Raw genomic sequence first — 26,758 nt, 5'->3', positions numbered from 1 at the left:
CAGGTTCAATTCCCACTCAAGGGCATGTACCTGGGTTGCTGGTTTGTTTCCTGGCCCTGGTTGGAGCGCATGCGGGAGGCAACGAATTGATGTCTCTCTCACATCAATGTTTCTTTCTCTCTCTCCCCCTGCCCCCCCCCCCAAATCTATGGAAAAAATTATCCTTGGGTGAGGATTAACAACAAAAAAGAGTATGTAGAACATACCATTCCTCTCCCAACTCCTCACCACCACCAGGACCTCGCTGGGACATACTGTGGGGACTCTCCTGGGAGAATCATCAGCACATCCAAATCAGTTCATGTGTCCTCAGGGCCTTCCACCCTACCAGGCAAACCACAGTTAAAAGCCTGACAGAACTAATAACCCAGCTACCTGCCCCCACACCCTCCAATGTCTAAGGGCTGTTTCTATAAACCTGCCACTGAGGGAAGCCGCACTGGCAAGCAGTGAGAGAACATGGAATAGAAATAGGCTTGAAGACATAGCTGCCAAAACAAACCAAATGCAAAAGGGCTGCCTGCCACCTCAGCTGGGCCCAGGCCAGGAGCGCAGACACAAGAACACATACGTGCAGGGAGACACATAGTTCCATCCAGCTCCCTGCTAGATCCTCTGCTCCTGGGGGGCTCCAGGGCAAGGGAGCCTTGCAATCAAGAATGATAGGCGAGTGGGGGGGTAGGGGGTATGATAGGAATATCTCCCATCTTGTCTCCCCAGCATCGTGCTTTCTAGCCACTGACTCTCCAGCACCAGAACATGTCCTACCTATTCATGAATGCCCTTTGTGCATACCAATCCCTCTATCAGATATGCCCTCTCCTTTCTTTTTTGGCCTGGCAAGCTCCTATTCATCCTTCAAAACCCAGGTGAAAGGTGAAACCATCTTGGATCCTACCAGGAAGTTAGCATTTCCTTCTCCATATTTCCATATCATGGCTACTCTTACTCTTTCATTCATAAAAACTGTGTATCCACCTTCCCAATTAAATGATGAACTCCTTGAAGACCGAGGCCATTTTATACTCACCTTTGTATCCCCAGGGCCCAACCCAGGCCTTGGCTCACAGTAGGTACTCAGCACCTGTTTAGTTGTTTGAATGAAGCACTGGTCCTTCTATAAGGAGTCCACTTTCCTGAGTTACTGGCAGTCACTCACCCAGCATCAAAGTCCCTCATCAATAGGAATACTCAAGCCAGAAGGGATTTCAATAAATGAGAAGCCTGATTTTCAAAACCCAAACCAAATTACCTTCAAGCAAACTAGAGCAAAATTCTGTTACTAACCTTTAAATCAGAGATTTGCAAACGTGTGATCTTGACCACACTAAAACAATTTACATACCTAGTACACGTGTATATTTAAACACACCAATAACTGAAAAAGTGGCAACAAAACTGCCATTCAAGTTGCACTTTCTTCTACTTACTTTTGAAGTCTACGATCCAGTAAGTTGACTTCAAGAGCCACAAATGGATCACCAACCATTTAATAAACACTGCTTCAGATGACTCTAGTTTGATAAACATGAGAAATCAGATCTTTCTAAAAATACCTAAACAAAGAGTATTTATTATCTGTGTGCCAGTAATTCAAGGGGGAGGCTTTCTTTTCCCACTAGAGCAGCCCAGCCAAAAAGGTATGAAGGGGCTCTGGACTATAGTTGCTTAGGACAATTTGGGCCCTGCAGGATCAAGAAGTGAATAAAGCCACGTGTCAGTCCCTACCACAGAGCTTGATACAAAGGAGTCCCCAGTCTTTGCTTCCTTCATTTTTAAACCCTCACCTTTCCTGTGCCTAGGAACTTCTACCAGAGCCTGATGCTTCTGAGGACACAACTATCCCAGGTGCATTCAGCGGGAAAGAGTGTACATCTTATCCATTCGGCCTGCCTCTGAGAGAATGAGAAATTTTAAAGCAAACATTGGGTTGTCAGGCTTCTGCATTGTACTCAAGTTTATGTTACACTATCCATAGTTCAATGTATACTCTCTGTAAAGGCACCTCAGGTTTCCCTCCTACACCTAAATAATTGTCAAGTTTCCTACTCTCCTTTTTAGGTACACACAGACTTCACAAAGGGGAAAGGCAGTGGCAGTGGGGTGGATGCATATTAACATGACTCAATACTTTTTATTGCCTAGGAAAATGGTTGGTTACAGACCACAAAGATTCAGGAAGACCTACTGCTTGGGCCCAACAAGAGACACTCTTCCTCTCTCAATTCAGAGTCCTTTGGAATATGAGATGACAGGATTTTCCTTATATGGCTCTGGCAGGAGGTCCATGACAGTATTCAGTACAAGGAGAGTCATACCTGACCCTAGCTGAGAGTGGCTGTATAAGGTGAGCCAGACTCATTTTAATTACTTCGGTGTGACCCTGAAAACTCGGATGTGGATGGCCGAGTTGTTTCTGATGCGGGTCAGCGGCTCTCGTGTATCAGTCTCTGGTTCCAGTTCATCAACAAGTTCCACTGTGGAGGTATTGGCAGCCACCTGCAAGGACCCAAAGCTGCCCGCCTGCAGCTGTAGGGCAATGTTGATTGCGCGACTGATGGCCAGGCCCAAGCCATGTATGTAGATCTCGGTGCATGCCTTCTGACCCCGCGCTCCTCCGTCCAGCAGCTTCTGGCAACGGGCCAGCTGGGCCTTAAAGTCAGTCTTCATGTTGACATAAATGTCATTGGGCCTCCGGGGCAGGCGGTGGGGCAGCCGCTTCCGAAGGGTGTATTCCACCGGATCCAGCTCAGCCTCCACGGCCCCACGGTGCTCTCGGTTTTCTGCCATGTTGCGTGCCCTGGCATGGGAAAAAGGCAAGATCAGCAAGGGGTGACCAGCGATTTTGTTGCCTTTCCTACACCATTTCCTGTCCCAAAGGTGTAGCCAGCAGGGGGCGCACTCAACGCCCCTCTTCGCTTCCGGCCTCAGTCCCCGCCCATCACCTCAAGCTTTCGCGTCTCCTCCGCCACCAGCTCTGAGTTCCTATTCATTTATCACATCACCCCCTACCTCAAGCCCCGACACCACCCTCTTCCCTCTCTTTCGCGCCTACTATCTCTGGTCCACAGTGGCCTCCTGTGCGCACGCGACCCTCTCCCCTGCCAGGTCACTCACGTGTTGTGCCAACCAGCTAATAGAAAGTGCAGCCCAGGACCCCCAGACCTGAAGAAAGAAAGAGAAGGAAAGGGGCGCTCAAAGGAACGCCAGATCGCAGGCAACCCACACCGGCTCCTGCGAGATCCAAAAGATCCAAGAACCGCCTTCCCGGCCTCCGTTCGCCCCGCCCCTTATCTTGAGCGCCCGAGCAACCGCGTGAGATGTTTGAGTAACGCGAGGCTTCCCGGAGTGATGGGATCCACCACGGTGCACGCCTCCGAGGCGGAGCTCAGCGGCAGGGGGCGGGTATCGAGTGGAAGCGGGGAGGACCTAGGAGGAGGGGGGTCGGCCTCCCCAGGCCAGTCCAAGTTCCTGGCCCACGGAGGGGTCTTGGAGTTGGGGGATAAGGGCGGCTATTCTAGGGGCATGGAGAATGTGAGCAAGGGTCTTGCAAAGACAGCAGGGAGCGCTGCGAATTCAGGAGAACGGGATTGCAAAGGAGCCTGAAGACGAAGTCTGGGCTGCCTCCATTGCAGTTCCTCTGGTGAAGGAGGCGTGACAGAGTTGACAGAGCTGAACTCCTGCCCAAAGTCCCTGTTGCCCAAAGACGGAGGGGGGCATTGACTGGTGAGGTTTGGCCCTCAACAGAGGACAGCGTCCCTGGACTCCCCTGCAGTTCACAGGGACAGACCTGTCCCTCTCCCCTGTCTGTTGCTAGGCTGACCCCAGGCCCGGCCTTGGGGACCCAAACTATGAGGCCCCGGTTTCAAGGCTCCCTGGGGGTACGCTGACCCACCCATACCCCTCAACTATCACCCACCAGTTCCTCGGTGGCTCCCCGCGACCTGGGAGCAGGGACTTGCGCCCTCTAGTGGGCAGGGCAAGGCGAAGCACTGGTGGTGGGGCGGGGGTCCTGGCCCCCTAAGACCAGTGGGGAGAGGTTGACTTTGCCTGGGGAGGGGGCTCTCTGCCCACAATGGTACAGCTTCTGGAGAGTGCCCTTCCAAAATGCGTTAGGCCCTCATTGGGGATCTTGAACTACTCTCCGCTTGAGTCTTCCCATCATTCAAATGGGGTAACTCCTGTCTTGCCATGGAGTTGTGAAGCCCAATATAACCTTATGAACTGGAAGCCTATACATGTGAGTTGGAATTTTTATGGCCCCCAGACCCCTCTCTAGTTGCCTAGGGTGGAGTCTAACCTCATTTTACTGTTGGTTAGAAAGAACTCCAAGCACTAGTTAAATCCCATAGTTCTTTTAGCTTCAGATTCTTTCATTAACCACAAGTTTTGGGGGAGTATGGGGTGGTGGTGGTGGTGAGGTAGTAGGTAAAGAGGAAAGGCTGTTTACAACCCTATTCTGTCTCAGAAGTGACATCTGAGCTGAGTTTTAATGGATAAACAGTTCTTCCAGGAACCAAGTAGTACTCTGGAACAACTGATCAGTATTTTTAAAAGAAGGGAAGCATAATCTAAGCTTCTACCTCAAGGAACTAGAAAAAGAAGAGCCAAATAAAGCCAAAGCAAGAAGATGGGAGGAAGTAATATAAAGGAAAAGTCAATGACAGATGGAAAGACAATAAAGAAGCTCAAACCAAAAGCTAGTTCTTTGAAAAGATAAATAAAATTGATCTAGCAAGACTGGCTAAAAAGAGAGGACAAAAAAAGAAGACTCAAATTATGATTATAGAAATGAAAGTGGGGATAGCACTAGAGACCCCTCATACACTACAAGATACTAAGAGAGTAATACAAACAATTCTACACACAGAAATTGGAGAACTTAAAGTGGGCTAATTCCTAGAAAACCACAACCAACCAAACTCACCCAAGATGAAATTGATAATCTGAATAGCCCTATAACTATTAAAGTAATTAAATTAATAAATAGCTTTAAGAAAAACCTTTAGAAGAAGGAATATCTAGGCCCAGATGGTTTCACTAGTGAATTCTACCAAAGGAAAAAATAACACAAATTTTACTCAATCTCTTCCAGAAAACAGAGTAGGAAGGAACATTTCCCAACTTATTTTATGAGGTCAAAACCAGACAAATACAAATGAAGAAAACTACAGACCAATATCTCTCATGAACAAAGATGCAAAATCCTCAACAAAATGTTAGCCAGTTGAATCTAACGGTAGTCTCCCTTTATCCACGGTTTCACTTTCCACTATTTCAGTTACCCATGGTCACCTGGCATCTGAAAATATTACATGGAATATTACACAAGTAATTCATAAATTTAAAACTGTATGCTGTTCCGAATAGTGTGATGAAATCTTGCCTTCCTGCTCTCCTGGGATGTGACTCATCCCTTTGTCCAGCATACCCACACTGTATATACTACCTACCCATTAATCACTTAGAAGCCATCTTGGTTATCAGATGAACTGTCAAGGTATCACTTATTTTACTTAATGACCCCAAACAGCAAGAGTAGTGAGGCTGGCAATTAAGATATGCCAAAGAGAAGCAGTAAAGTGCTTCCTTTAAGTGAAAAGGTATGTATATAGAAGAAATACAGTAATATATAGGGTTTGGTACTATCTGTGTTTAGGTAACCACTTGCGTCTTAGAATGTATCCCCCTCAGATAAGTGGAGACTACTGTATATAAAAAGAATTATAAACCATGACCAAGTAGGGCTGATTTCAAAGATGGTTCAACATAAGAAAGCCAATCAATATATCTACCACAGCCAGGCCGGGCGTGGCTCAGCGGTTGAGCATCGACTTAGGATCCAGGCGATCGGGGTTCGATTCCCGGTCAGGGAACATGCCCGGGTTATGGGCTTGATCAATGACTCTCTCATTGACCTATGATCCAGGAGATCACGGTTCAATTCCCAGTCATCATCATTGATGTTTCTATCTCTCTCTCTTTCTCTCCTTTCCTCTCTCTGAAATCAATAAAGATATATTTAAAAAACAAAAAACACTATAACTTTCTTAAAAATATATATATATATATATCTACCACATTAACAGTCTAAAGAAAAAAATTCAAATGATCACATCAATTGATGCAGAAAAACTATTTCACATAATTTAGCATCCATTTATGATTTTAAAAATTCTAGGCGAACAAAGAATAGAAGAAACTTCTTCAACCTGATAAAGAGCATCTACAAAAAACCTACAGCTATCATTATACTTAATGGTAAAAGACTGGCCACCTTTCTTTTAAAAGAATGTCTTCTGCCCGGCCAGGCATGGCTCAGCGGTTGAGCATCATCCTAGGATCCAGGAGATCGCAGTTTGACTCCTGGTCAGGGCACATGCCCGGGTTGTGGGCAGAGGGTGTGCAGGAGACAGCTGACCAATGAGGACTCTCTCATCATTGATGTTTCTATCTCTCTCTCTCTCTCTCTCCTTCTCTCTTCCTCTCCATGAAATTAATAGATATTTTTTAAAAAAAACAAATTTTAAAAAAGTCTTTTTTTATTTGAATTTTTTTTTACATATATCCTTATTGATTTCAGAGAGAGGAAAGGCTGGGAGAGTTGAAACATCAATGATGAGAGAGTTGTCATTGATTGGCTGCCTCCTGCACACCCCTGACTGGGGATCGAGCCTGCACACAACCCAGGCATGTGCCCTGACTGGGAATTGAACCATGATCTCCTGGATCATAGGTCAATGCTCAAACGATAAGTCATGCCCAGCCAGACAAAAAGAATGTCTTCTTTCACCACTCTTATTGTTGGAAGTCCAAGCCAATGCAATAAAGCAAGAAAAGGATACCAATTGGAAAGAAAGAAATAAAACTGTCTCTATTTGCAGATGACATGACTATATACATAAAAAATCCCAAGGAGTCTACAAAAAAAAGTATAAATAAATGAGTTTAGCAAGCTTGCAGGATATAAGATTAATATACCAAAAAAATCAATTGTAGCCCAGCCGGCATGGCTCAGTGGTTGAGCATCGACTTAAGCTCCAGGAAATAGCTTTCAATTCCTGGTCAGGGCACAAGCCCGGGTTGCAGGCTCGATCCCCAGCAGAGGGCGTACAGGAGGCAGCCAACCAATGACTCATCATTGATGTTTCTATCTCTCCCTCTCTCTGAAATCAGTAAAAATATATTTTTTAAAAAAAATCAATTGTAGTCCTGCTGGGCATGGCTCAGCAGTTGAGCATCGACCTAGGATCCAGGAGATCACGGTTCAATTCCCAGTCAGGGCACATGCCCGGGTTGTGGGCTCAATCCCCAGCAGGGGGCATACAGGAGGCGGCCGATCAATGACTCTCTCATCATTGATGTTTCTGTCTCTCTCTCCCTCTGCCTTCCTCTCTCTGAAATCAATAAAAATCATATTTTTAAAATAAAATAAAAAATCAATTGTATTTCTACATACTGGAAACAAACAATTGGAAACTAAAATTTAAAACACAATAATATCATTTACAATTACCCCAGAGATGGAGGAAAGTAGGAGAAATATTTACATATAAGCCTAACAAAACATCTACAAAATCTGTATGCTGAAAAACTACAAAATGCTGATAAAAATATCAAAGATTTAAGTAAATACAGAGCTATACCATGTCCGTGTATCAGAAGGCTCAACAGTGAAGATATCAATTCTCTCCAAACTGATCTCTAGCTTTAATACAATTCTTATGAAAATCCCAGCAAGAATTTTTGCAGATTTAAACAAGTTTATTGTAAAGTTTATATGGAAAGACAAGAAAAGTTAAAGCAATTTTGAAAAAGAAAAAATTGGAATCACACTCACTGATTTTAAAACTTATGATATAAATACAATATCAAGACAGTGTGGAATCTGCCAAGGGATAGACACAAAAATCAATAAAATGGAACAGAGAACCCAGAAATAGATTCACACAAGTACAGCCAGCTGCTTTTTGACAATAGTGTAAAAGCAGTCGAATGGGGAAAGAATAAGTCTTTTCAGCAAGTGGTGTTAAAGCAATTGGACAAATAGGCAAAGAACTGAACTTCAGCCCTATGAAAAAAATTAACACACCCTAGCCAGTTTGGCTCAGTGGCTAGAGTGTTGGCCCTCCTACTGAAGGATCTGGGCACATACTTGGTTGCAAGCTCAATCCCCACCCCACTTGGGGCGAGTGCAGGAGGCAACCAATTGATATGTCTCTCTCACATTGATGTTTCTATTTCTCCCCCACCTTTCCACTCTCTTTAAAAAAAAATCAGTGAAAAAAATATCCTTGGGTGAGGATTAACAAAACAAAAAAAAATTAATACAAAATGGATGGTAGATCTAAATATAAACTATAAACCTTTCAGAAGAAAACATCTTCATAACATAGGGTCAGGTGAAGAGTTTTTTGACACAACTCCAAAAGTACAATCTATTAAAGAAAAAAATTGGTAAATTATACTTCATCAAAATTAAAAACTTTTACTCTGTGAAAGCCCACATTAATAGAATTTAAAAAGCTGCCACAGAATGGGGGAAAAATATTTGCAAATCATATCTGACAAAAGACTTGTATCCAGAATATATAAAGAACTCTCTAAACTCAAGAGTTAGAAAACAACTCAATTAGAAAATAGGCATAAGTCTTGAACAGATACTATCAGGATGCCAAATAAGCACATAAGATGTTCAATATCGTTAGCCATTAAAACTATGATGACTACTATGTACCTATTAGAATATCCAACATAAAAAATCTTGACAATACCAAGTGCTGACAAGAATGCAGAGAAACTTGTCATACATACGTATGGATCTCTTATGCACCACTTGTGGAAATGGTAAATGGTACAGCCATTTGGAAAGCAGTTTGGCAGTTTCTTGTAAAACTAAACATACAAGCACCATATGACCCACCAGAATGCTCCTGAGCACTTAAAACCTGTACACATACGTCATAGCAGCTTTATTTGTAATAGTCTAAACTGGAAACAACCCAGGTGTCTTTCAGCAGGTGAACAGTTAAACTGTGGTACATCCACACCATGGACTACTACTCAGCAATAAAGGTGGGATCAAGGAGCCCTGTTAGATGATTGGAATATTGGTTATATCATAGAATACTATGCTAAGCAGCTCATAGTTAGTGTGGAAGGCAAATGTGCAAGATAATATGACCAGTGGGAAGAATGTACAGGATTTGGTAGACCCCCAAGAGGGAATAGCCAATGTGACCTTGGAGGAAGCAATGGCTAAGCTGAGACAGAATGTCTAGCAGTGGGGCTCATATCCTGTGTACTTCCTCATGTTACAATGGAGAGGTCTAGAAGGACTAAGTTCTGGAAGATAGGGGAGAAGAGTAGGAACCAGAGCAAAGGACTCAGGAGCAGCTAGTGAGATAGGAGGAAATCCAAGGGAGTATGGAAGCCAGGTGAAGAAAGCATTTCCTGGAGGAAGGAGTGACTGACTGTCATATGCTGCTGAACCAGTGGATTTAGCAATGTGGGTCACTGGTGACTTGAAAGAAGTTATATTTGGTAGACCAAAGAACTTAGTACATGGTAGAAACTAATTCTGAATGCAATAAATTAATTTTAAGGCCCATTTTTGTCTGTTAATGAAAAATAAGAAGTTTGTGAACTATTACTCAAGTTGTGTTCCTTTTTGTGATGTCAAAAATATGTTTTCCAAACTTTGACATCCAGATAAATATAAAGGTTCACAATTTAAGTGGGTGAAGCCAAGCTCTGTAATAAACTGATTTGACACTAAGATGGTCTTTATCTTTTTACATTTCATTGAAGACAACCACCACAGAGGAATCTGCCATTAAGAAAACAGGCAGCCCTAGCCGGGTTTTCTCTGATTAGAGTGTTGGCCTGAGGACTGAAAGGTCTCTGATTCGATTTCCGCCAAGGGCACGTACCTTGATTGCGGGCTTGATCCCTGGCTCGGGTTGGGGGCATCCGGGAGGCAACCAACCGATGTCTCTCTCACGTCAGCTTTTTTTTTCTCTCTCTCCCCTTTCTTCCACTCTCTCGGAAAAGCAATGGAAAAAATATCCTCAGGTGAGGATTAAAATAAAAATCACAATAAAAATTAAAAAAAAAGAAAAAAGGCAGATCATGGCTGTTTAGACTTTTTTCTTATGGGACATGCATCTTCTATTTTTATTTTTTAAGTTTATTTTTTATTGCCCATAGTATTACAGATGTCCCTTATTTTCCTCCCACTGGCCCCTTCCACCCAACCCCCTTGGCTGCTTAGTCTTGAGACTTTCTTTTCATCTAGATTAATCATCTAACCAAATCTGTTTAGTTCTAAAGCTTGCAATTTATTCTTTTAATATGTCTTCATTGATTTCAGAGAGAAGGAGAGAGAGGAAAAGAGAGACAGAAACATCCACGATGATAGAGTCATTGATTGGCTGCCCCCCTTACGCCCCACACCAGGGATCGTGCCCACAACACAGGTACGTGCCCTGACTGGGAATTGAACAGTGATCTCCTGGATCATAGGTTGATGTTCAACCGCTGAGCCACACTGGCCAGGCAAAAAATCTTGCAAATTTAAAACAACACAGTCCAAGACATTTTATAGCATAGCACCCAAATAAAAATATTTTAGGTCTAAGTGTATTGTTTCTAATTTTTTTCTTTAGTACTGTATGGGAGAGTGATATAGTTTCCTTTCTCAAAGAAGGTGCTTATAGGATTCATTTCCATAGTGTCAGCAGCAGCAGCAATGGGGGGAAAGGACTTGCCCAGGGTCACAAGCTGGTACACAGGAAACCATGGGGGATGATTCCAATTTTATATCCTGGAGTCATTTTGCTCTCCTCGACTTGCTGCATCTAGTGGGTGCTACTCTTGGATCAAAAACTTTTTCACGGTAGCATTCAAGGCCCTGAACTGAAATGTCACTTCACTGCTCATCCAACTAGCAATCCAGATCCTCTTCTCCCATCAGCCTGCATTGCCACTATTCTCAAGGGGATGCCCACTTTTCCTAAATCTACCTAAATCTTGCCCCCTCCTTCCAGCTCAGCACAAGCCACCACTGTCCCCAACTGCTCCCAGTCCACAGAGGTCTCCCTTCCCTTTGCCCCTGTACCATTTCTCCATCATAATTTACAATCTCAGATTTGCTAATTAATAATAAGGCATGCTAAGACCTCACTCATTCAGAGGTTAGGCTGCTGGTAACCTCCAACCACCCAGAACACAATCTAGCAAAGTTAAAAAACAAACAAAAAGCAACAACAAAAGCTTTTGAGTAAAAACAAAACAACACAGAAACAGCTGTCATAAGCTATACTAGGAGAATTCTGACCCAAGACTGGATTCTGTTGATACATTTGCATACAGTGTTAACAATCTGAATATTGTGGACCCTGTGTAACCAAAAGCCGTTATTAGCTAACATTTGTGGAGTACCTGCCCTGTGCCAAGCACTGTGTTAAATGCTTTACCATATAATTCAGAGGAGAGAGATGAAATTAATTTGCCCAAGGCCACAGTTGGTAATGGATGGAACCAGCACAGGAGCCCTTGATTTAAACTACTGCCCTTTTCCAGCCTGTGAGCAAGCAGTTTGATTGGCAACAGAGGCAAGAATCCAGTCCGCAAGAAAGCAAACGGAACTGAAAAAAGCAAACACTAAAACTACAAGTGCAGAGAAGCCTGAGGGTGGGGGGTACTCAGTGCAGGAACAAAAGGCCTTACTGGTTGCTCCTAAGGTCCACGCTCGGTTATGGCACAAGTCTGAACTTACTTTTCCCTGTTTTGAGAAGGATTATTTTGTATTTGGTAACAGCTGTTCTAGGAAGCTGGATAGTAGAGTATACATTCTGGAATGATTTATAAAGAAAATGATGAAAACACAAACTGTTTCATCATAAAAGGCTCAGGGACTCAGAAAAGTCATTCCTGAAAACCACTTTTTTAAACAAAGGAGGTGTCAATCTAAGTTTTACATTTGCATAGTAGCTTATCTCCTTTCAAAGCCTTTCACATTCACCAATTTTAATTCTTTCAGGACTCCTGGAAGGGAGTGGAGTAGGGGCCGGGGGATGGGACAGAGAACAACATTAATTCCTAATTACCACAAAAGAGAGTCACCTATTAGTCAGTGGCAGAGCCAGATAAAACTCCAGGTCTCACCAGCCAGTACTGCCTCGGACTGTTCCTAAATCATTAGGTTGCCCACTTCTTGCATATATCCTAAAACATCTGATAAACGCACCTCTATATTGTATGTGGTCTCTTTCAATACAGGCAGGCTTCCTGGAGGAAGCCGACTGATCAGAGGCCGGCGATAGTCACTAGCGGCCGCCTCTGAGACCATCGCGCTTCACGTGTCGGGGGGCAGCCAGGGAGTACCCCGGGGGCACCCCCCAAACCCCTGACCGCAGTGAGTCCCGCGTCACGTGACGAGACGGGCTCCCGGGTCACGTGTCGGGGGATTTGGGGGCGGCGGGCGTCCCGGCCACCCCGGCGGGGCACGCAGGGAGCAGGCGAGGCCCTAGGGGTCTGGCCGGCCGGAGCGGCGGCGGGAGGCGGCGGCAGCGGCGGCGGCGGAGGGGGCGGCCCTGCGGCCCCGCGTCCGCGTCACGTGGTGCGAGGCGGGCAGCCATCTTGCTACAAACACAAACAGAGAGGAGCGGCTACCGCGGGAGCGCCAGCGCCCCTTCCCCTGCCGCCTCCGCCGCCCCCGGCCAGCCGCGCGCCGCTCGCGCGCCGCCCGCCCGCCTGCCGCCGCTGCCCGCCGCCGCCCACGCCCCGCGACCGGAGCCTCGCGCCTCCCACCAGCCCTGGTAAGCGCTCGGCGGCCCCGCGGCCCCCGGACCGCAGCCGGGCCCGGGGCAGGCCCGCCCCCGACGCCGAGGCGGCCGCGCCGAGCCTGCAAGAGTCAAAGCCAGAGCGCGGGCTACCGGCACGGACCTCCCCTGGCTCCTCCCGAGGCCGCTGCCACCCGGTGCGTCCGCCTTCTGGCCCTCCCTTCAGCCCCTTCCCGGCGCGGCCTCCAGCGCCGCGCTCCCTCTCAGGGGGCGGCTGCCCGCGCCGGGTGCACCTGGCGCCCCTCCCTGAAGGGCACGCTGTCCTCCGGGCGGCCCGCCTCCTTCCCACCCCCGCGCTCCTAACGGTAGTTCTTCGACCCCTCCAAAATCCGGCCAGGGTTCCCGGTCTCCCCCCGCCAGCATCCTCCGCCTGGCCCGCTCGAGGTCCGCCGACCCCGAATGCCCAGCGCTCCCTGGAGATTCCTCAGCGTGCCTCCGAGTTCATGTTGGAATCAGCTGGGCCCTGCGGGTCTTAAAGTCCAAGCATTGCACGACTTTGGCTAACGTGGAAGCTTTTCCCCATAACCACAACACCTATACTGGGTCTTCACCTTAATTTACTTTCAGCCGGCGACATTAACGCTTGGTCATCGGGGTCTCCTTCCTCCCGGTTCCCCGGCGGTGTTACACTTTAGTCTTTTCTGTTGCCAGGCTGGGCCCTTCCCGGCCCATCTCCCCTGATGCAGCAAACTCTCCAGCTACGGCCCCTGTCACACTGCCTTTTTTTTCTTTTTCTTTTTTCTCGTTAACTTTAAGGAGATCCCCATTTTATACCTCTTACCCAGTCATTACTGGAATTCCCAGTAAGCTTCCAGGTTTGGTCCATCGTAACTCTGGCCCTTGGAGATGCTAAATCAGTACTTGTTGACCGGTTCTTCCCTCCAGCCACCCAGTCTTACCCCTTCTGCTTTTCAGTGCTTCTTTCCCAAAGATCATCAACCTTTACACACCCTCTGCGCTGCTTCTTTGAGCTCACATGCCACTTGCAACTTAGCTCCCCACCAAGAGGCTCCAACTTGCCTCTGCAATTGAAACACCATGAGTACCAACAGGCGGGCCCCCTTTGCGCTCACAATGTGTGTGGGAGTTTGCTTTTTGGCTCTTTTATCTGTACTGTTCGCTGTGCAGTCCCAGGACACCTACCCTCACTCCAGCTCCGGTTTTATTTCCTGCATTGTAGGTATAGCATGTCATTGGGAAAGGTTGGGGCAGATCTGGACTTTGTGTTGCTGCCATGGCCTGGGATCCAGGTACCAAATGGTGATTACAGTCAAGTGAGTTGTATTCTAAACTCCTTGTCTGGCTTTTTCAGCCAGTGGATGTGTTAGTATTGCGTGTGATTTGATGGATTAAAGGACCCCAGTTTGCCCTCCCTTTTACGTCTGTGGTTGGAGTTTGGAATAGAAAAAAACAGCCCCACTTCAGAGCAGAGAAGGTGAAAAGAGGCAGCTATGTGAAAGATTTACAAAATTCTAACAGATGTAAAATGGCTTAAAACTCACAAAGTATGCTTGGGAGTTCTGGTTCTGGTTCTCCAGCCTAGATAGAGTGTCTAGGGACCTCCGGGTCCCCTACTGGGGCAGCTGCAGCCTGTCTTCCTTGTTTTCCCTGGCTGGAGTCCAAGATGGGGCAAGTGGGCAGAAGGGATCAAATGAGTTAAAGTATGGAAATGCTTTGAAAACTGTTAACTAGTAGACGTGCTGAGGGGCAGCATTTGTCAGGATGGTTCAGAGAGTAGAGCTGGGATAGCTGAACAGCCGAGAGGATCCAGCTTGCATAATTTTGTTTGTTTTCATAAATTTTTATTGACTGTTTGTGTGTTTTGTTTCTTTTTTGAGAGGAAGGGAGAGAGAGAGAGAAACATCGGTCAGTTGCCTCCCTCACATGCCCAGATGGGGGATCAAACCCGCAACCTGAGCATGTGCCCTTACTGGGAATTGTACTGGAACTAGGCTCCAACCAACTGAGCCACAGCAGCCAGGGCTTATACTGTTTTTTAAGCCTCAAAGAGTTCTCAACTACCATGCAGGGAGAATCTTTCCATCCTGACAAAGGGTGGAGTCACCTCCGACAGGCTTGGGGCTGGGCAGTTGCTCAAATGTTGGGGAATTTGGGATTCTACTTCTGTTAATAGTGGTACCTTTCTGTGCCAAGGCACATTGCTCTGGATTGGGGCTAATTTTAGGGGTGATGGAATGAGGAAATAATGTTCTTAACTTAGTGTGTACTGGGACCACAATTCTCTGGATCTTTACCTTCTCCTGTGAGTTCTGAACCCCAGAGAACAGGCTCCCCTCCTCTTCCTGTGCCTTTTGTGAGCACCCAGGATCGATTTGTGTCCTGTCTCCTTGACTCCGGCAGGGGGCAGCCTTTTAATAGCAATAATTCAGATGCCAGGAGAGTGAGGATATACTAAGGCCTGAGAAAGAGGAGCTGGTAGGCCAGACAAGCAGATGCTGAGGGCAGGGCAAGGGGTGGGGGCTCAGCTGGAAGGAGCCTGTGAGGAGATCCTTAGATCAAGTAGCTGGGAAAGGCCTTGTCCCCACTCCTCTGCCTGCTGACTCTCCCTCCCTGTCCTTCACTGCAAAGGAATCCGAATGCTTGGCTTTGAAAGTTTGTAATAGAGAAACTTAGGACAATTTTTTAAAATATTCCCAAGGATTTCCCTCCTGTCATGGTTTCAGATTTCTCTTATGGGACAGTATAATTAGGGAATTGTTTTTCTTGCTCTTCAGAGGGGAGAATGAACTGCAGTAAATTTGGTATCTCTTGTCTTTCATTCTTCCCCATAAACAGAAAATAGGCATTACCTCTGCTCGCGGCATAGAGGAGGGTTTCTCAACCATGGCAATATTGACATTTTGGGCCAGATAATTCTCTGTTGTGAAATGATGTCCTATGCATTGTAGGATGTTTCGCAGCATCCCTGACCTCTACCCATTAGATGCCAGTAGCACCTTCCAGTCATGCCAACCAGATGTCTCCAGGTTTTGTCAGATGTCTTCCAGGGAGCAGGGTCTCCCCCTACCCCCCAAGTTGAGAACCGCTGGCATTGAGGAAGCATGTAGAAAGACACATACCTGCTGAGAGGGGTGGAAATTGTGGAAGGCATGCGTGCTGCTTGGCAAGGAATGGCCAGTTAGCCACCAGCTCTGGGACCAGATCCTCCTCCTGCTCAGCCCACCTGGAGTTTGGCCTTTTTCCTCAACTGTTCCTGTACTCCCCACCCCGACCCTGACTGCTTCTCATTTTGCCTCTGCAGATTTCCTGCTTCTCACACTGGGAGCCGTTTTTCTTCACTTTGCTTATTGCAACCAGGACAGAAAGGCAAAGGCCAGCCGTGGAAAGCACCAAGGAGTGCCGCCTTTGCCACTCCTTGGCAGGGTGGAAGGGTGAGTTGTCCCTTTTCTGTTCCCTTTTCCCCACAGCAGCCTTCTATGCCACAGGACTCCGTTGTTCCTCTAGAAGATGGGCTCTTCTGGAGTGAACTGGAGGAGGCTCAGAACAGCCTCTCCTGAGGTTTGTTTGAAGGAATTGGAGGTGTTTTTCTTGAAATGGAAAAGACTTAGATTTGTGATAGCTATCCCTAAATGCCTTTTATTGGTTTCCCTAAACCTTTTTTTCTTTCTTTTTTTGATGGTAAAATATAACATTCACCATTTTAACCATTTTTAAGTGTAAAGTTTTGCAACATTAAATACATTGATATTGTTCAGCTATCATCACCACCCATCTCCAGAACCTTTTCATTTGTCTCATTTCAGTTGAAACTCTGAACCCATTTAACAACTTCTCTTGCCTCATAGCCTCAGCACCTACCATTCTACTCTCTTGTCTCTTTGAATTTGACTCCTCTAGGAATCTCATTTAAGAAGAATCATACAATATCTATTCTTTTGTGACTGGCTTGTTTCACTTAGCACAAAGTCTTCAAGGCTCATCCATTGGTCAAATTACATAACGGTTGTAGCACTGAAAGAAATAACCTTACTCTGTTGTCTGGGGAGGCCTACTTGAATTCCATGAAGGGAAGAGCTTTTCAACACACTTTCTTCTGATGGCCATGTGTGCCATCACCAGAAATATCCAGCCAGAACAGTTGTAGAAGAGCTGCCCGTGCTGGGGGAGGTCAGCCCCATTCTAGCTGGTCTTAAAGGCTCCATTTCACCCTAGGATACTGGGATTCTGGGAGTGGGTCTTGTGTCTACCCTGGAGTTTTGTGTTGTCTTCTGGTATGCAGCTGTAGGTAAGAGAGCCTCTGCCCCTTGGCCCCTCTAGTAGAAACACTTCTTCTTTCCTTCCTAGAGTCGTGGAGTCTTGGAGTTGATGGGCACTGTGGAGGCGTTCCATTCCAGCCTCCTTCCCAACCAGTGAGGGAATCTCTGCGCAGCTCCCTGAGACCCTGCTTGCCCGGAACCGCCAGGGATGAGCTGCCTCCTGAGAGCGTCCTCTACCAGTCCTTAGAGGGACAGGTCACTGCCAACGCTGCCATTTCTGTCAGCCTCAGCAACTCTGACCTTATTTGTACTTTATGGTGAGGGACCTTCTTCGCAAATTGTATCATCATAACTTTGTTTCCTTCTTGGCTCTTTTTGCTTATGCTTGGGTTCCTCCTGATCCTGGGGAAGGGGTTTGGGTGTTGGTTCCTGTTTGGTAAACCAGCTTATGGGTGCACTGGCTTGCCTTGCCTTCATGCAACCTTCAATGTATGCCCCACCTTTGTCCCTGCAATAGCATCTCCAACCCCACTCCCCTTGTACTGGGTTTCTTTTAAAACTGTATCTCTGGATTCTAGCCACCAAGTAGCCAGCTCTGAAATTTTTCAGAAGGGAAGTAATTTTTCTCCCAGATTAATTTCTAATCCTTCTCTCTATAACTGACCTTTTTTCTCTCTGAAATATTTGTGGTTCCAGTGGGATTTTTGTTGTTGTTGTTTGGTTGGTTGTTGTTTTATCTTTGTCCTGAATGTCCATGCAAACCCTAACCATTCCCTTACTGAATGCTATGCCATGTAGCCACAGTGCTGAGACCTAGAGAGGTGCCTGGCATTTTCTCTGCCCACCTCTAGCACCTCAGTCAGGCTTTTCTGAGTGACTTAACTGTTCATGGTGCCAAACATGTGAGGGACAGAGATGAGAAGGAGCAGGGTCTGTGATCACCATTATACAGAGCAGAGGGGAGCCAGAGGCAGGGAGACCCATCTGACCCATTAATTTAACCCACCTTCTTCTCCTCACCTCTTGTTAAGGATTTTTCCCAGATGTGAAGGTCCCTCCCTGGGTACCACTGCGGTTAAACCAATATACAGTAGTCTGGGGACCCTGGTTCGCTCCTGCCTGAAGAGAGGCTGGTTCTCACTCTACCTGCTGCACAGAGTAAGACTGCCAGGTGTGTCTGGGGCGAGGGAGGGCACTCCTGCAGAAGCAGAAGGGCTCTAGCTGCCCTGTTTCCTCCCCTCCCCCCAGGTCTTCCACTGTTGTGACTCTGGTTAGCTCATGGTGTGAGTGGCACGTGGCTGGTTTAGGTGAGTCCTTTTAGAGTCCATCACTGTGCCCACCAAGGTGGGGACCTATTTTTCATCCTCTCAGGGTTATCTGGGTATGCTGTCTCTAACCCCATTGTCCCTCTGCCTCCACAGGTGTTTGGAGAGTGAACTCCAGGTCCTCCCACCCCTGCTCATCTCCGATCTCTAGGACACAACCAGCTCCACAATGGCAGCAGAGACTCTCAACTTTGGGCCTGAGTGGTAAGTCAGACGTGCTTTGGGTGGCTTGGGGAAGCCAGGAAGTATAGAGCTGCTCAAACTCCTGTCTTTCTTCTCTGTGTTCCTTTTCTAGGCTGAGGGCACTTTCTAGCGGTGGCAGCGTGGCCTCCCCGCCCCCATCTCCTGCCATGCCCAAATACAAGCTAGCGGACTATCGATATGGGCGAGAGGAGATGCTGGCCCTATATGTCAAGGAGAACAAGGTGAGGGGCGGGTATGGGTTGGGTATGTTGCCCAGTAGCATGTCTGTCTTTAGTTAGTGGAGAGGTCCCAGGAGCATGTGGTATCTTGGCCCTCCTGCCCTGATTGACAGGTCCCTGATGAGCTGCAGGACAAGGAATTTGCTGCGGTGCTACAGGAAGAGCCACTGCAGCCCTTGGCACTGGAGCCTCTGACCGAGGAGGAGCAGGTGGGGCCGGCTGGGTTAGCTGTGGGGTGGGGCACTGAGGCTCCATCTTGGAGGGGGGCTGGATTGGGAGGTGGTAGAGGGTACAGTTCTGGACAGGGTGGGGGCAGTCAGGTATCTGGGTCCTCACTCCCACCCCTGGCTCCCTCCTCAGAGAAACTTCTCCCTGTCAGTGAACAGTGTGGCTGTGCTGAGGCTGATGGGGAAAGGGGCTGGCCCCACCCCAGGTGGCGCCTCCCGTGGCAGGGGCAGCACTCGGAGCCGAGGTAGGGGGCTGATAACATGTTCTGGGGGTAGCAGGAGGTGGGGGCCATTGGTCTTGAAGATGTACAGAGGTGATCTGGCAAGTTTCCCATGTGTATTTCATTCTTATTCCAGGCCGTGGCCGTGGTGACAGTTGCTTTTACCAAAGAAGCATTGAAGAAGGCGACGGGGCCTTTGGTCGAAACCCCCGGGAGATCCAGCGTAGCCAGAGTTGGGATGACAGGTGCAGGCTGGAAGGAGATGGCATAGAGACAGGGCAGAGAGAAGCCGTAGGGTTAAGATCCAGGGTCCCATGAAGAAAGGCTTAGATCTTTGTCATTATTGTCTGACCAAATAAGCCCTGGTCAGCGATCGCTGTCTTCCCTCTGACCCCTGTGACCCTGCCCTTTCCTTCTGATTCTCTTAGTCTCCACTTTGTCCTGTAATCTTCTGTTTTGTTTGCCCCCTTGGGCTCCCTCCCAGGTCTGACTTTTGCCTAGTCCCCCATCCCCTCCCTCCCTCCACGTTTCTCAGAGCAGAATGGACAGGTGTGCAGAGATCTCAAAAGTGAGGGAGGGGAAGCTGTCCTCCTTTGACCAACACCTTTCCATCCTACAGAGGTGAGAGGCGGTTTGAGAAGTCGGCCAGGAGGGACGGAGGTATGATAGTGGTGAGGGAGGTTCCAGGCCCTGAAGGTCATGGGTGGTGGGTGGAAATGGGAGGCCCCAGTGAGGGGGGCTTTTCCTGGGGAAGGTGCAGGGCAGGGCAGGAGGACCCAGGGCTGGGCTCGTCTTTATCAGTGAAGATTATAGAAAGAGTCTTCTAGGGACTGTGGCTGCCACTCTGCTGACTGTGTCTTCCTCCACCCCCAAGCACGATCCGGGTTTGAGGAGGGAGGGGCTGGTCCGAGGAAGGAACATGCCCGCTCAGATAGCGAGAACTGGCGTTCTCTCCGGGAGGAGCAAGAGGAAGAGGAGGAGGGCAGCTGGAGACTTGGGGCAGGACCCCGGCGAGATGGTGACCGTTGGCGTTCAGCCAGCCCTGGTGAGATTGGGTCTAGATGGGTGTTGTAGGAAGCAGAGAGGGGCAGCAAAAGCTTCCCATGCACGGGGCTTTCATGGCCCCACAGAGGGAACTAAAAGTGTTCTGGAGTGAGGTGGGTGGGGGGAGAAGTCCTGCAAATGCCGGGGTTCCTAGGGGTCCTGTGGGCAGTGGAAGAAGAGCCTCTACCTCCACTGGGATACTGATTCTCCTTCTCCGACTTTTCCTGCACAGATGGTGGCCCCCGCTCTGCTGGCTGGCGGGAACATGGGGACCGGCGTCGAAAGTTTGAATTTGATTTGAGAGGAGATCGAGGAGGGTGTGGTGAAGAGGAGGGGCGGGGTGGGGGGGGCAGCTCTCACCTCCGAAGGTGCCGAGGGCCTGATGGCTTTGATGACGACAAAGATGGGCTCCCAGAGTGGTGCCTGGACGATGAGGATGAAGAAATGGGCACTTTCGATGCCTCCGGGGCCTTCTTGCCTCTCAAGGTACCCATGAGGAGGTCAGGGGAAGATTTTTATTAGAGATTGGTGGGAACCTGCTCCAGTGAGTTCCTCCTACTCCCACTTGTTTATCCTCTGCACCTCACCTCCCATTCTTTTCTCTAATCCCATGCAGAAGAGCCCCAAGGAGTCCATTCCTGAGGAGCAGGAGCTTGACTTCCAGGGTCTGGAGGAAGAGGAAGAAGAGCCTTCCGAAGGGCTGGATGAGGAGGGACCCCAGGCAGGTAAGCCTGCAGGGTGGGATGAGGAGAAGGCCTGAGAGCCTGGAGCCGGGCCAGGTGGGCAGAGGGCTCCCTCACCAGGGAACTGTCCACTCACCTTTAGGAGAAGGCTGCTTGGAAACTCCAGAAAAGCAGGTACTGACTAGTGTGGGGAGGAACTTGGAAACAGCAGGGCTGTGTCTTAAAGGCTTGATTTTTTAAAAATCAAGCATGATCAAAATGACCTTTGCAAATCCCTTGAAGAATATGTAGAACACAGTAGTAAATTTATGGTGTTGTGCATACAGCCCTGGACAGTGCCATAGACACATGTGCCAGTGTCCAGTGTTGTAGGGGCAAAGGAGGAAGTATGCAAAGTGGGGTTTGTGATGATGAGTCACTGAATGTTAGCTGAGTTGACCAAAGTTAAGTTGGTGGACTCTATACCCAGAGGCCTAAGATCTGGCCACAAATGGAGGGCTTGTGCTAAATCATTTTTAAGGCCGCCTAGCTCTTTGGTTCTGAATTCTGTTAATAACCCTTGTCTTTCAGGTGGGAAGGAACTGACCCCACTGCCAGCTCCAGAGGAGAAGTCCAGCTCTCCATCCCCACTGGCTACCTTGGGCCCGCTCTGGGGAGCTAATGGAGAAGGAGGTGATGCTGTGGAAAAAGACCTGCCAGTTGCTGAAGGTACCCATAGGGTGGGGCTGCCCTTTCTCTGGAGCAAAGGGATGGCGGGGAAAACCTTCCTCTTCCTTGTGGGAAGGTGGTGCATCAGGTGTTTGTGGGGGGCTAGAGTAGAGCCTGATTTTTTGGAATAAGGGTGAATAGGGGACTGTCTTGCACCTTTTCTGGACCCTCCATTCCACCTTCCTTTGTTCCCAGGAGATGATTTGAGGGGAATGCAGCTGAGTCCTGTGGTGGGCTCACCCCCTGGCCCACCTGGAGATCTAGAAGATGATGAAGGCTTGAAGCACCTGCAGCAGGTTGGGTGGGGGCAGGGAGCCTAAGAAGGCTTTAGGGATCCTTCCCTACAGGGGGACAGAAAGCCATTGCTAGTCTGTCTGTGTCTGGGTACCAAGCTCTTCCCCATCTGTCCCACTGCATCCAGCTCACCTCAGCTTGACCTTAGCCCAAGCCCTGTCCTGCTGTTGCTGTGATTGGGCAGTTGAGCCTTCCCTCTCTCCCTGGGGTCCCAGGAGGCAGAGAAGCTTGTGGCATCCCTGCAGGACAGCTCTCTGGAGGAGGAGCAATTCACAGCTGCCATGCACGCCCAGGGCCTGCGACACTCTGCAGCTGCCACTGCCCTTCCCCTCAGCCATGGTGCAGCCCGGAAGTGGTTCTACAAGGATCCACAGGGAGAGATCCAAGGTGCCCTTGGGGAGTGGAGGGCATGTAGGAGGGGCTGCTAGGGGCGGGGGCACACCCTCATTCTCTTTCAGGGTTCCTTTGGCACACCTTTCTGACCGAAGCCCCCTTTCTGTCTGTCCAGGCCCCTTCACAACACAGGAAATGGCAGAGTGGTTCCAGGCAGGCTATTTCTCCATGGCCCTGCTTGTGAAGCGTGGCTGCGATGAGGGCTTCCAGCCACTTGGTGAGGTGATCAAGATGTGGGGTCGTGTGCCCTTTGCCCCCGGGCCCTCGCCACCCCCACTGCTGGTGAGCATACCCACCTTTGGGGGGGCAGGAAGGGGAGGCAGGAGCCTGATGGATGTCCACTGGTTGTGTGGAGCATGATAAAGTCAAAGCTGTGGGAATACTCTCACCCTAATTCAGGGAAACATGGACCAGGAGCGTCTGAAGAAGCAACAGGAGCTGGCAGCGGCGGCCTTGTATCAGCAACTGCAGCACCAACAGTTTCTTCAGCTGGTCAACAGGTACAGGTGTCTAGAAGGGCCTGTAAATAGGGATAGGTACAGACTGTATGGGTGGATCCCCTCACGCCTGTCTTGCTTTCCATAGCCGCCCCCTCCAGCAATGTGGGCTCCGGGAAAAGGTGGCTCTGGGGGAGCTGACGCCACCGCAGCAGCAGCAGCTCACCGCCTTTCTACAGCAGCTCCAAGCTCTCAAACCCCCCAGGTCTGTGGGCTGCTCTGTCTCTTCAGTCTTTACTTGACTGTGTGAGCCCTCAGGATATATAACGTGGGGGGATGGGCAAGCCTGGAGATGGGTTTAGATTGCTGAGAATTAGTGCTTCGCTCCTCAGAGGTGGGGACCAGAACCTGCTCCCGACGATGAACCGGTCCTTGTCGGTGCCAGATTCGGGCTCTCTCTGGGATATACATACCTCAGCCTCATCACAATCAGGTGTGTGGCCAGCCCCGAAGTCTCTGGGGGAGTAGGGAGCTCAGGGGCTGTACCTCGCCCTCAGATTGCTTCAGTCCAGGGGGCCTGAGCTCCCTCCTGCAGCTGCCTTTGCCTTCTGCAGGCGGTGAGGCCAGTCTTTGGGACATACCAATTAACTCTTCGACTCAGGGTCCAATTCTAGAACAACTCCAGCTGCAACATAAAGTGAGTTGGCATCCTGGGGCTGGAGTTCTTGGTGTCAAGGGCTGGACTGAGGCAGGGAAGTCAGGGTGCCCCTATGTCTGATGCCTGATCTTATTGACTGTCAGTTCCAAGAGCGCAGAGAAGTGGAGCTCAGGGTGAAGCGGGAGGAGGAGGAGCGGAAGCGCCGGGAGGAGAAGCGACGCCAGCAGCAGCAGCAGCAACAGGAGGAACAGAAGCGGCGGCAGGAGGAAGAGGAGTTGTTTCGGCGCAAACAGGTGGGTGCCCAACTGAGCCCTCGGCCTTGGGCCTAGCTTGGGGCCAGGTTGCTGGCCCTCACTGTCTCTCGGGTTCAGGTGCGGCAGCAGGAGCTACTACTGAAGCTGCTGCAGCAGCAGCAGGCAGTGGCCGCCGTCCCAGTGCCCCCTGCACCCAGCTCCCCGCCCCCCCTGTGGGCTGGCCTGGCCAAGCAAGGACTTTCCATGAAGACGCTGCTTGAGCTGCAGTTGGAGGGTGAGCGACAACTGCATAAGCAGCCTCCGCCTCGGGAATCATCACGGGCGCAGGCCCCCAACCACCGTGTGGTGAGCAGGCTGAGCCCTTTCCTGGTTTACTTGCTACTTTTGGGCCCTCAGGAATCCCTTCCAGTCAGCTCTCAGGGTGGCTTTGGTGTGGGGTGGGGAGCACTGGTCCATATCTGACTCTGAAGGATCTCTCTTCTGTGTGGTCCTTACTTTGCTGCGCCTGCCCCGCCCCCCCCCCAACACATAAATAAGCCTCCCCACTTAGCTTTCTTTTCCTGTTTGGGCCACCCTGACTTCCTGCCATCTATACCAGCTTGGGGGCCTGGGCGCTACCCCAGTGAACCAGTGGGTATCTGAGTCTGGTCCGCTGTGGGGCGGACCTGACAAGAGTGGGGGCAGCAGTGTCGGCCTGGGGCTTTGGGAGGACACCGTCAAGAGCAGTGGGAGCCTGGCCCGCAGCCTGGGCCTGAAGAACAGCCGGAGCAGCCCCTCTCTCAGGTGGGTGCCAGCACCTGCAGGGTCTGGACTAGGGCTGGAAGGATGTGAAATACCTGAGTTGATCTCTTGCCTCTGATCTATCCTTATCCCACCTAGTGACTCGTACAGCCACCTGTCAGGTCGGCCTGTGCGCAAAAAGACAGAGGAGGAAGAGAAGCTGCTGAAGCTGTTACAGGGCATTCCGAGGCCCCAGGATGGCTTCACCCAGTGGTGTGAGCAAATGCTGCACACACTGAGCACCACGGGCAGCCTGGATGGTAAAGGTGGCAGACCCTGGGAGGCTGGTCTGGGCCAGAGGTGCCAGACCTGCATCAGGTGGGCCCTGACAGCCACCGTCCTGCCCTATAGTGCCCATGGCTGTAGCGATCCTCAAAGAGGTGGAATCCCCCTATGATGTCCACGATTATATTCGTTCCTGCCTGGGGGACACGCTGGAAGCCAAAGAATTTGCCAAACAATTCCTGGAACGGAGGGCTAAGCAGAAAGCCAGCCAACAAAGGCAGCAGCAACAGCAGGTGAGGTTTCACATCCCCTGCAGGTGAGGATGAGGTTGCCCAGCACCCTCCTGACTCCCCCTCCCTTTCTGTTGCCTGGCAGGAGGCTTGGTTGAGCAGCGGCTCTCTGCAGACCGCCTTTCAGACCAATCACAGCACCAAACTTGGCCCTGGGGAGGGCAGCAAGGCCAAGAGGCGGGCACTGATGCTACACTCGGACCCTAGCATCTTGGGTATGTTTTGGGGTTGGGGCCAGTAGGAGGTCCTTCGTCAGTATGGAGCAGGCACCTATGGGTGAAAGAGCTCAAACCCAGCTTCTTCCGGCTTCAGGGTACTCCCTGCACGGACCTTCTGGTGAGATCGAGAGCGTGGATGACTACTGACCAGCCCGTCCCACCAGCCTCCCTGGGCTGTAGGCCAGGGGCAACAGCAGCAGCTTGGACTCTTGGGTCCCCAGCTTGCAGGCTCCCAACAAGGAGCATAGGAGAAAGCAGGGGCAGGGTCCCCAGCACTTGTTACAAACCACACAATGCACCTTAACTCACCCACCACGAGGCACTTTAATAGATTGGGGGGAAGGGGTTTTTTTTTCCCTTTTCTTTTAAAAAAATTTTAAACATTGAAGAAAACGTTAGGAGAGACAAAAAAAATTGTTAAAAACTAGACTCTAAGCACCCGTTTCCCCTCTGGGGATTGTGGGGGTGACAATGGAAGGTCCACAGAAATTTTGGTGTTTTTTTTTTGTTTTTTTAAGAAAAAAAGAAAACAATGAAAAAAAAAGGTTAGGAGGCTGAAAGAAAAAACACTGTTATTTTGGGGCAGTGGGGACATGGCCCCACCCGTCTGTCCTGCCTGGCCCCCAAGGCTGCACTTACCCTCCCTGCCCTGCCAGGTGGGCCATTGGGGTAACTGGAAGCTGGGGTGCCAGCAGTTTGCACAGCGAGGCCCCCTCAGCCCCACCGGCCAGACTGCTGTGAAAGGCCCCCTTGTTGCTATGACTGTGGCAGAGGTGTCTGGGGTTGGGGCTAAAGAAGCCCCTTGGCTTTGCTGCTTTGGGGGAAAGTTGCACAAATGGGCCAGGCCACCTCCTGTCCTCAGGTGGCTGATGGGGTAGATGGCAGAGGGCCAGCCAGTGCCAACCTCATCTGGCTGTCAGGGTGGCAGAACTTCCACTCTGGCCCTGGTGAGGGGCTTCCCCCACCTCTGCCATAGGGGGACTGGATGTGAAGCCGAAAGCCCCAGCTCCCTGCCTTGCCACATGAATGTATTCTTTGGGCCACAAGCCCCTGCTGTGCCCCCTTGAGTGAGGTGGGGGCAGAGCAGTTCCTCTAGGAGCTGGAGAGAGGCACCACTTAATGACTATTTCTCCTGTGAAGGGGGTGAGAGGAGGGGCCCCAGAGGCCAAAGGAGTGGGCAACTTGGGGCGTCAGGTTGCAGTGTGGGGGCTTTTAGAAGGGAGCCCTCCACCTGCAGCTGACTGGCTATATGGGATGTGGACCACCCAGCTCTGCCCTGACCCCTCCATTGACCAAACTGGAGAGGAGTGAAGTGGCCTCTCCCCTCTCTGCTCCCCTGATGCGTTTTTAATGTTGGGTAAGGTGGGAGGGGGGTCAAGAATAGAAGTGTCTGTCTCTCCAAAGTCAGGGGGAGGTGGTCCTTCTGCTAACGGACCTATTCCCAATCACCTGCCTGGGTTTGTCTCCATTTGTGTGTGTGTGTGTGTGTGTGTGTGTGTTTTAAGTTAGTTGTACCT

The 26,758-nt window shown here is 49.7% G+C and overlaps 2 protein-coding genes across 7 annotated transcripts; one reads left to right on the top strand and one right to left on the bottom strand.

The window, feature by feature from the left end:
- Nucleotides 1-2,114: 2,114 nt before the first annotated feature.
- Nucleotides 2,115-12,339, bottom strand: POP7 (POP7 ribonuclease P/MRP subunit). Of its 3 annotated transcripts, XM_016217745.2 has the most exons (3): nt 12,251-12,268; nt 3,118-3,165; nt 2,115-2,800 (listed from the first exon to the last, which is right to left on the bottom strand). In XM_016217745.2, exon 3 carries the CDS (start codon nt 2,788-2,790, stop codon nt 2,368-2,370), a length of 423 nt encoding a protein of 140 aa, XP_016073231.1. In that variant the 5' UTR covers nt 2,791-2,800; nt 3,118-3,165; nt 12,251-12,268; the 3' UTR covers nt 2,115-2,367. The 3 variants fall into 3 exon arrangements, with proteins under 3 accessions (XP_016073231.1, XP_016073232.1, XP_087671218.1); XM_016217746.2 differs by lacking the exon at nt 3,118-3,165 and having other exon boundaries at nt 12,251-12,339; XM_087815092.1 differs by lacking the exon at nt 12,251-12,268 and having other exon boundaries at nt 3,118-3,194.
- Nucleotides 12,340-12,791: 452 nt separating this feature from the next.
- Nucleotides 12,792-25,484, top strand: GIGYF1 (GRB10 interacting GYF protein 1). 4 transcript variants are annotated; one of them, XM_087815569.1, is made up of 29 exons: nt 12,792-12,821; nt 16,108-16,237; nt 17,151-17,379; nt 18,094-18,220; nt 18,311-18,369; nt 18,484-18,591; nt 18,683-18,812; nt 18,923-19,018; nt 19,170-19,281; nt 19,394-19,502; nt 19,877-19,917; nt 20,132-20,302; nt 20,534-20,787; nt 20,918-21,026; nt 21,555-21,692; nt 21,888-21,988; nt 22,202-22,373; nt 22,495-22,661; nt 22,779-22,879; nt 22,965-23,081; nt 23,209-23,309; nt 23,431-23,513; nt 23,618-23,767; nt 23,846-24,073; nt 24,327-24,511; nt 24,608-24,768; nt 24,860-25,026; nt 25,109-25,238; nt 25,336-25,484. In XM_087815569.1, exons 6-29 carry the CDS (start codon nt 18,557-18,559, stop codon nt 25,386-25,388), a joined length of 3,111 nt encoding a protein of 1,036 aa, XP_087671695.1. In that variant the 5' UTR covers nt 12,792-12,821; nt 16,108-16,237; nt 17,151-17,379; nt 18,094-18,220; nt 18,311-18,369; nt 18,484-18,556; the 3' UTR covers nt 25,389-25,484. The 4 variants fall into 4 exon arrangements, with proteins under 4 accessions (XP_087671695.1, XP_087671694.1, XP_087671696.1 ...); XM_087815568.1 differs by lacking the exon at nt 12,792-12,821 and adding an exon at nt 12,897-12,982; XM_087815570.1 differs by lacking the exon at nt 12,792-12,821 and adding an exon at nt 21,127-21,210 and having other exon boundaries at nt 16,030-16,237.
- Nucleotides 25,485-26,758: the final 1,274 nt, after the last annotated feature.

Source organism: Miniopterus natalensis, chromosome 3 (assembly GCF_054644295.1).
Source record: "Miniopterus natalensis isolate mMinNat1 chromosome 3, mMinNat1.hap1, whole genome shotgun sequence".
Taxonomy (NCBI): Eukaryota; Metazoa; Chordata; class Mammalia; order Chiroptera; family Miniopteridae; genus Miniopterus; species Miniopterus natalensis.
Note: the sequence above shows the minus strand (reverse complement) of the source record. Positions and strands in the feature narration are given on the sequence as shown.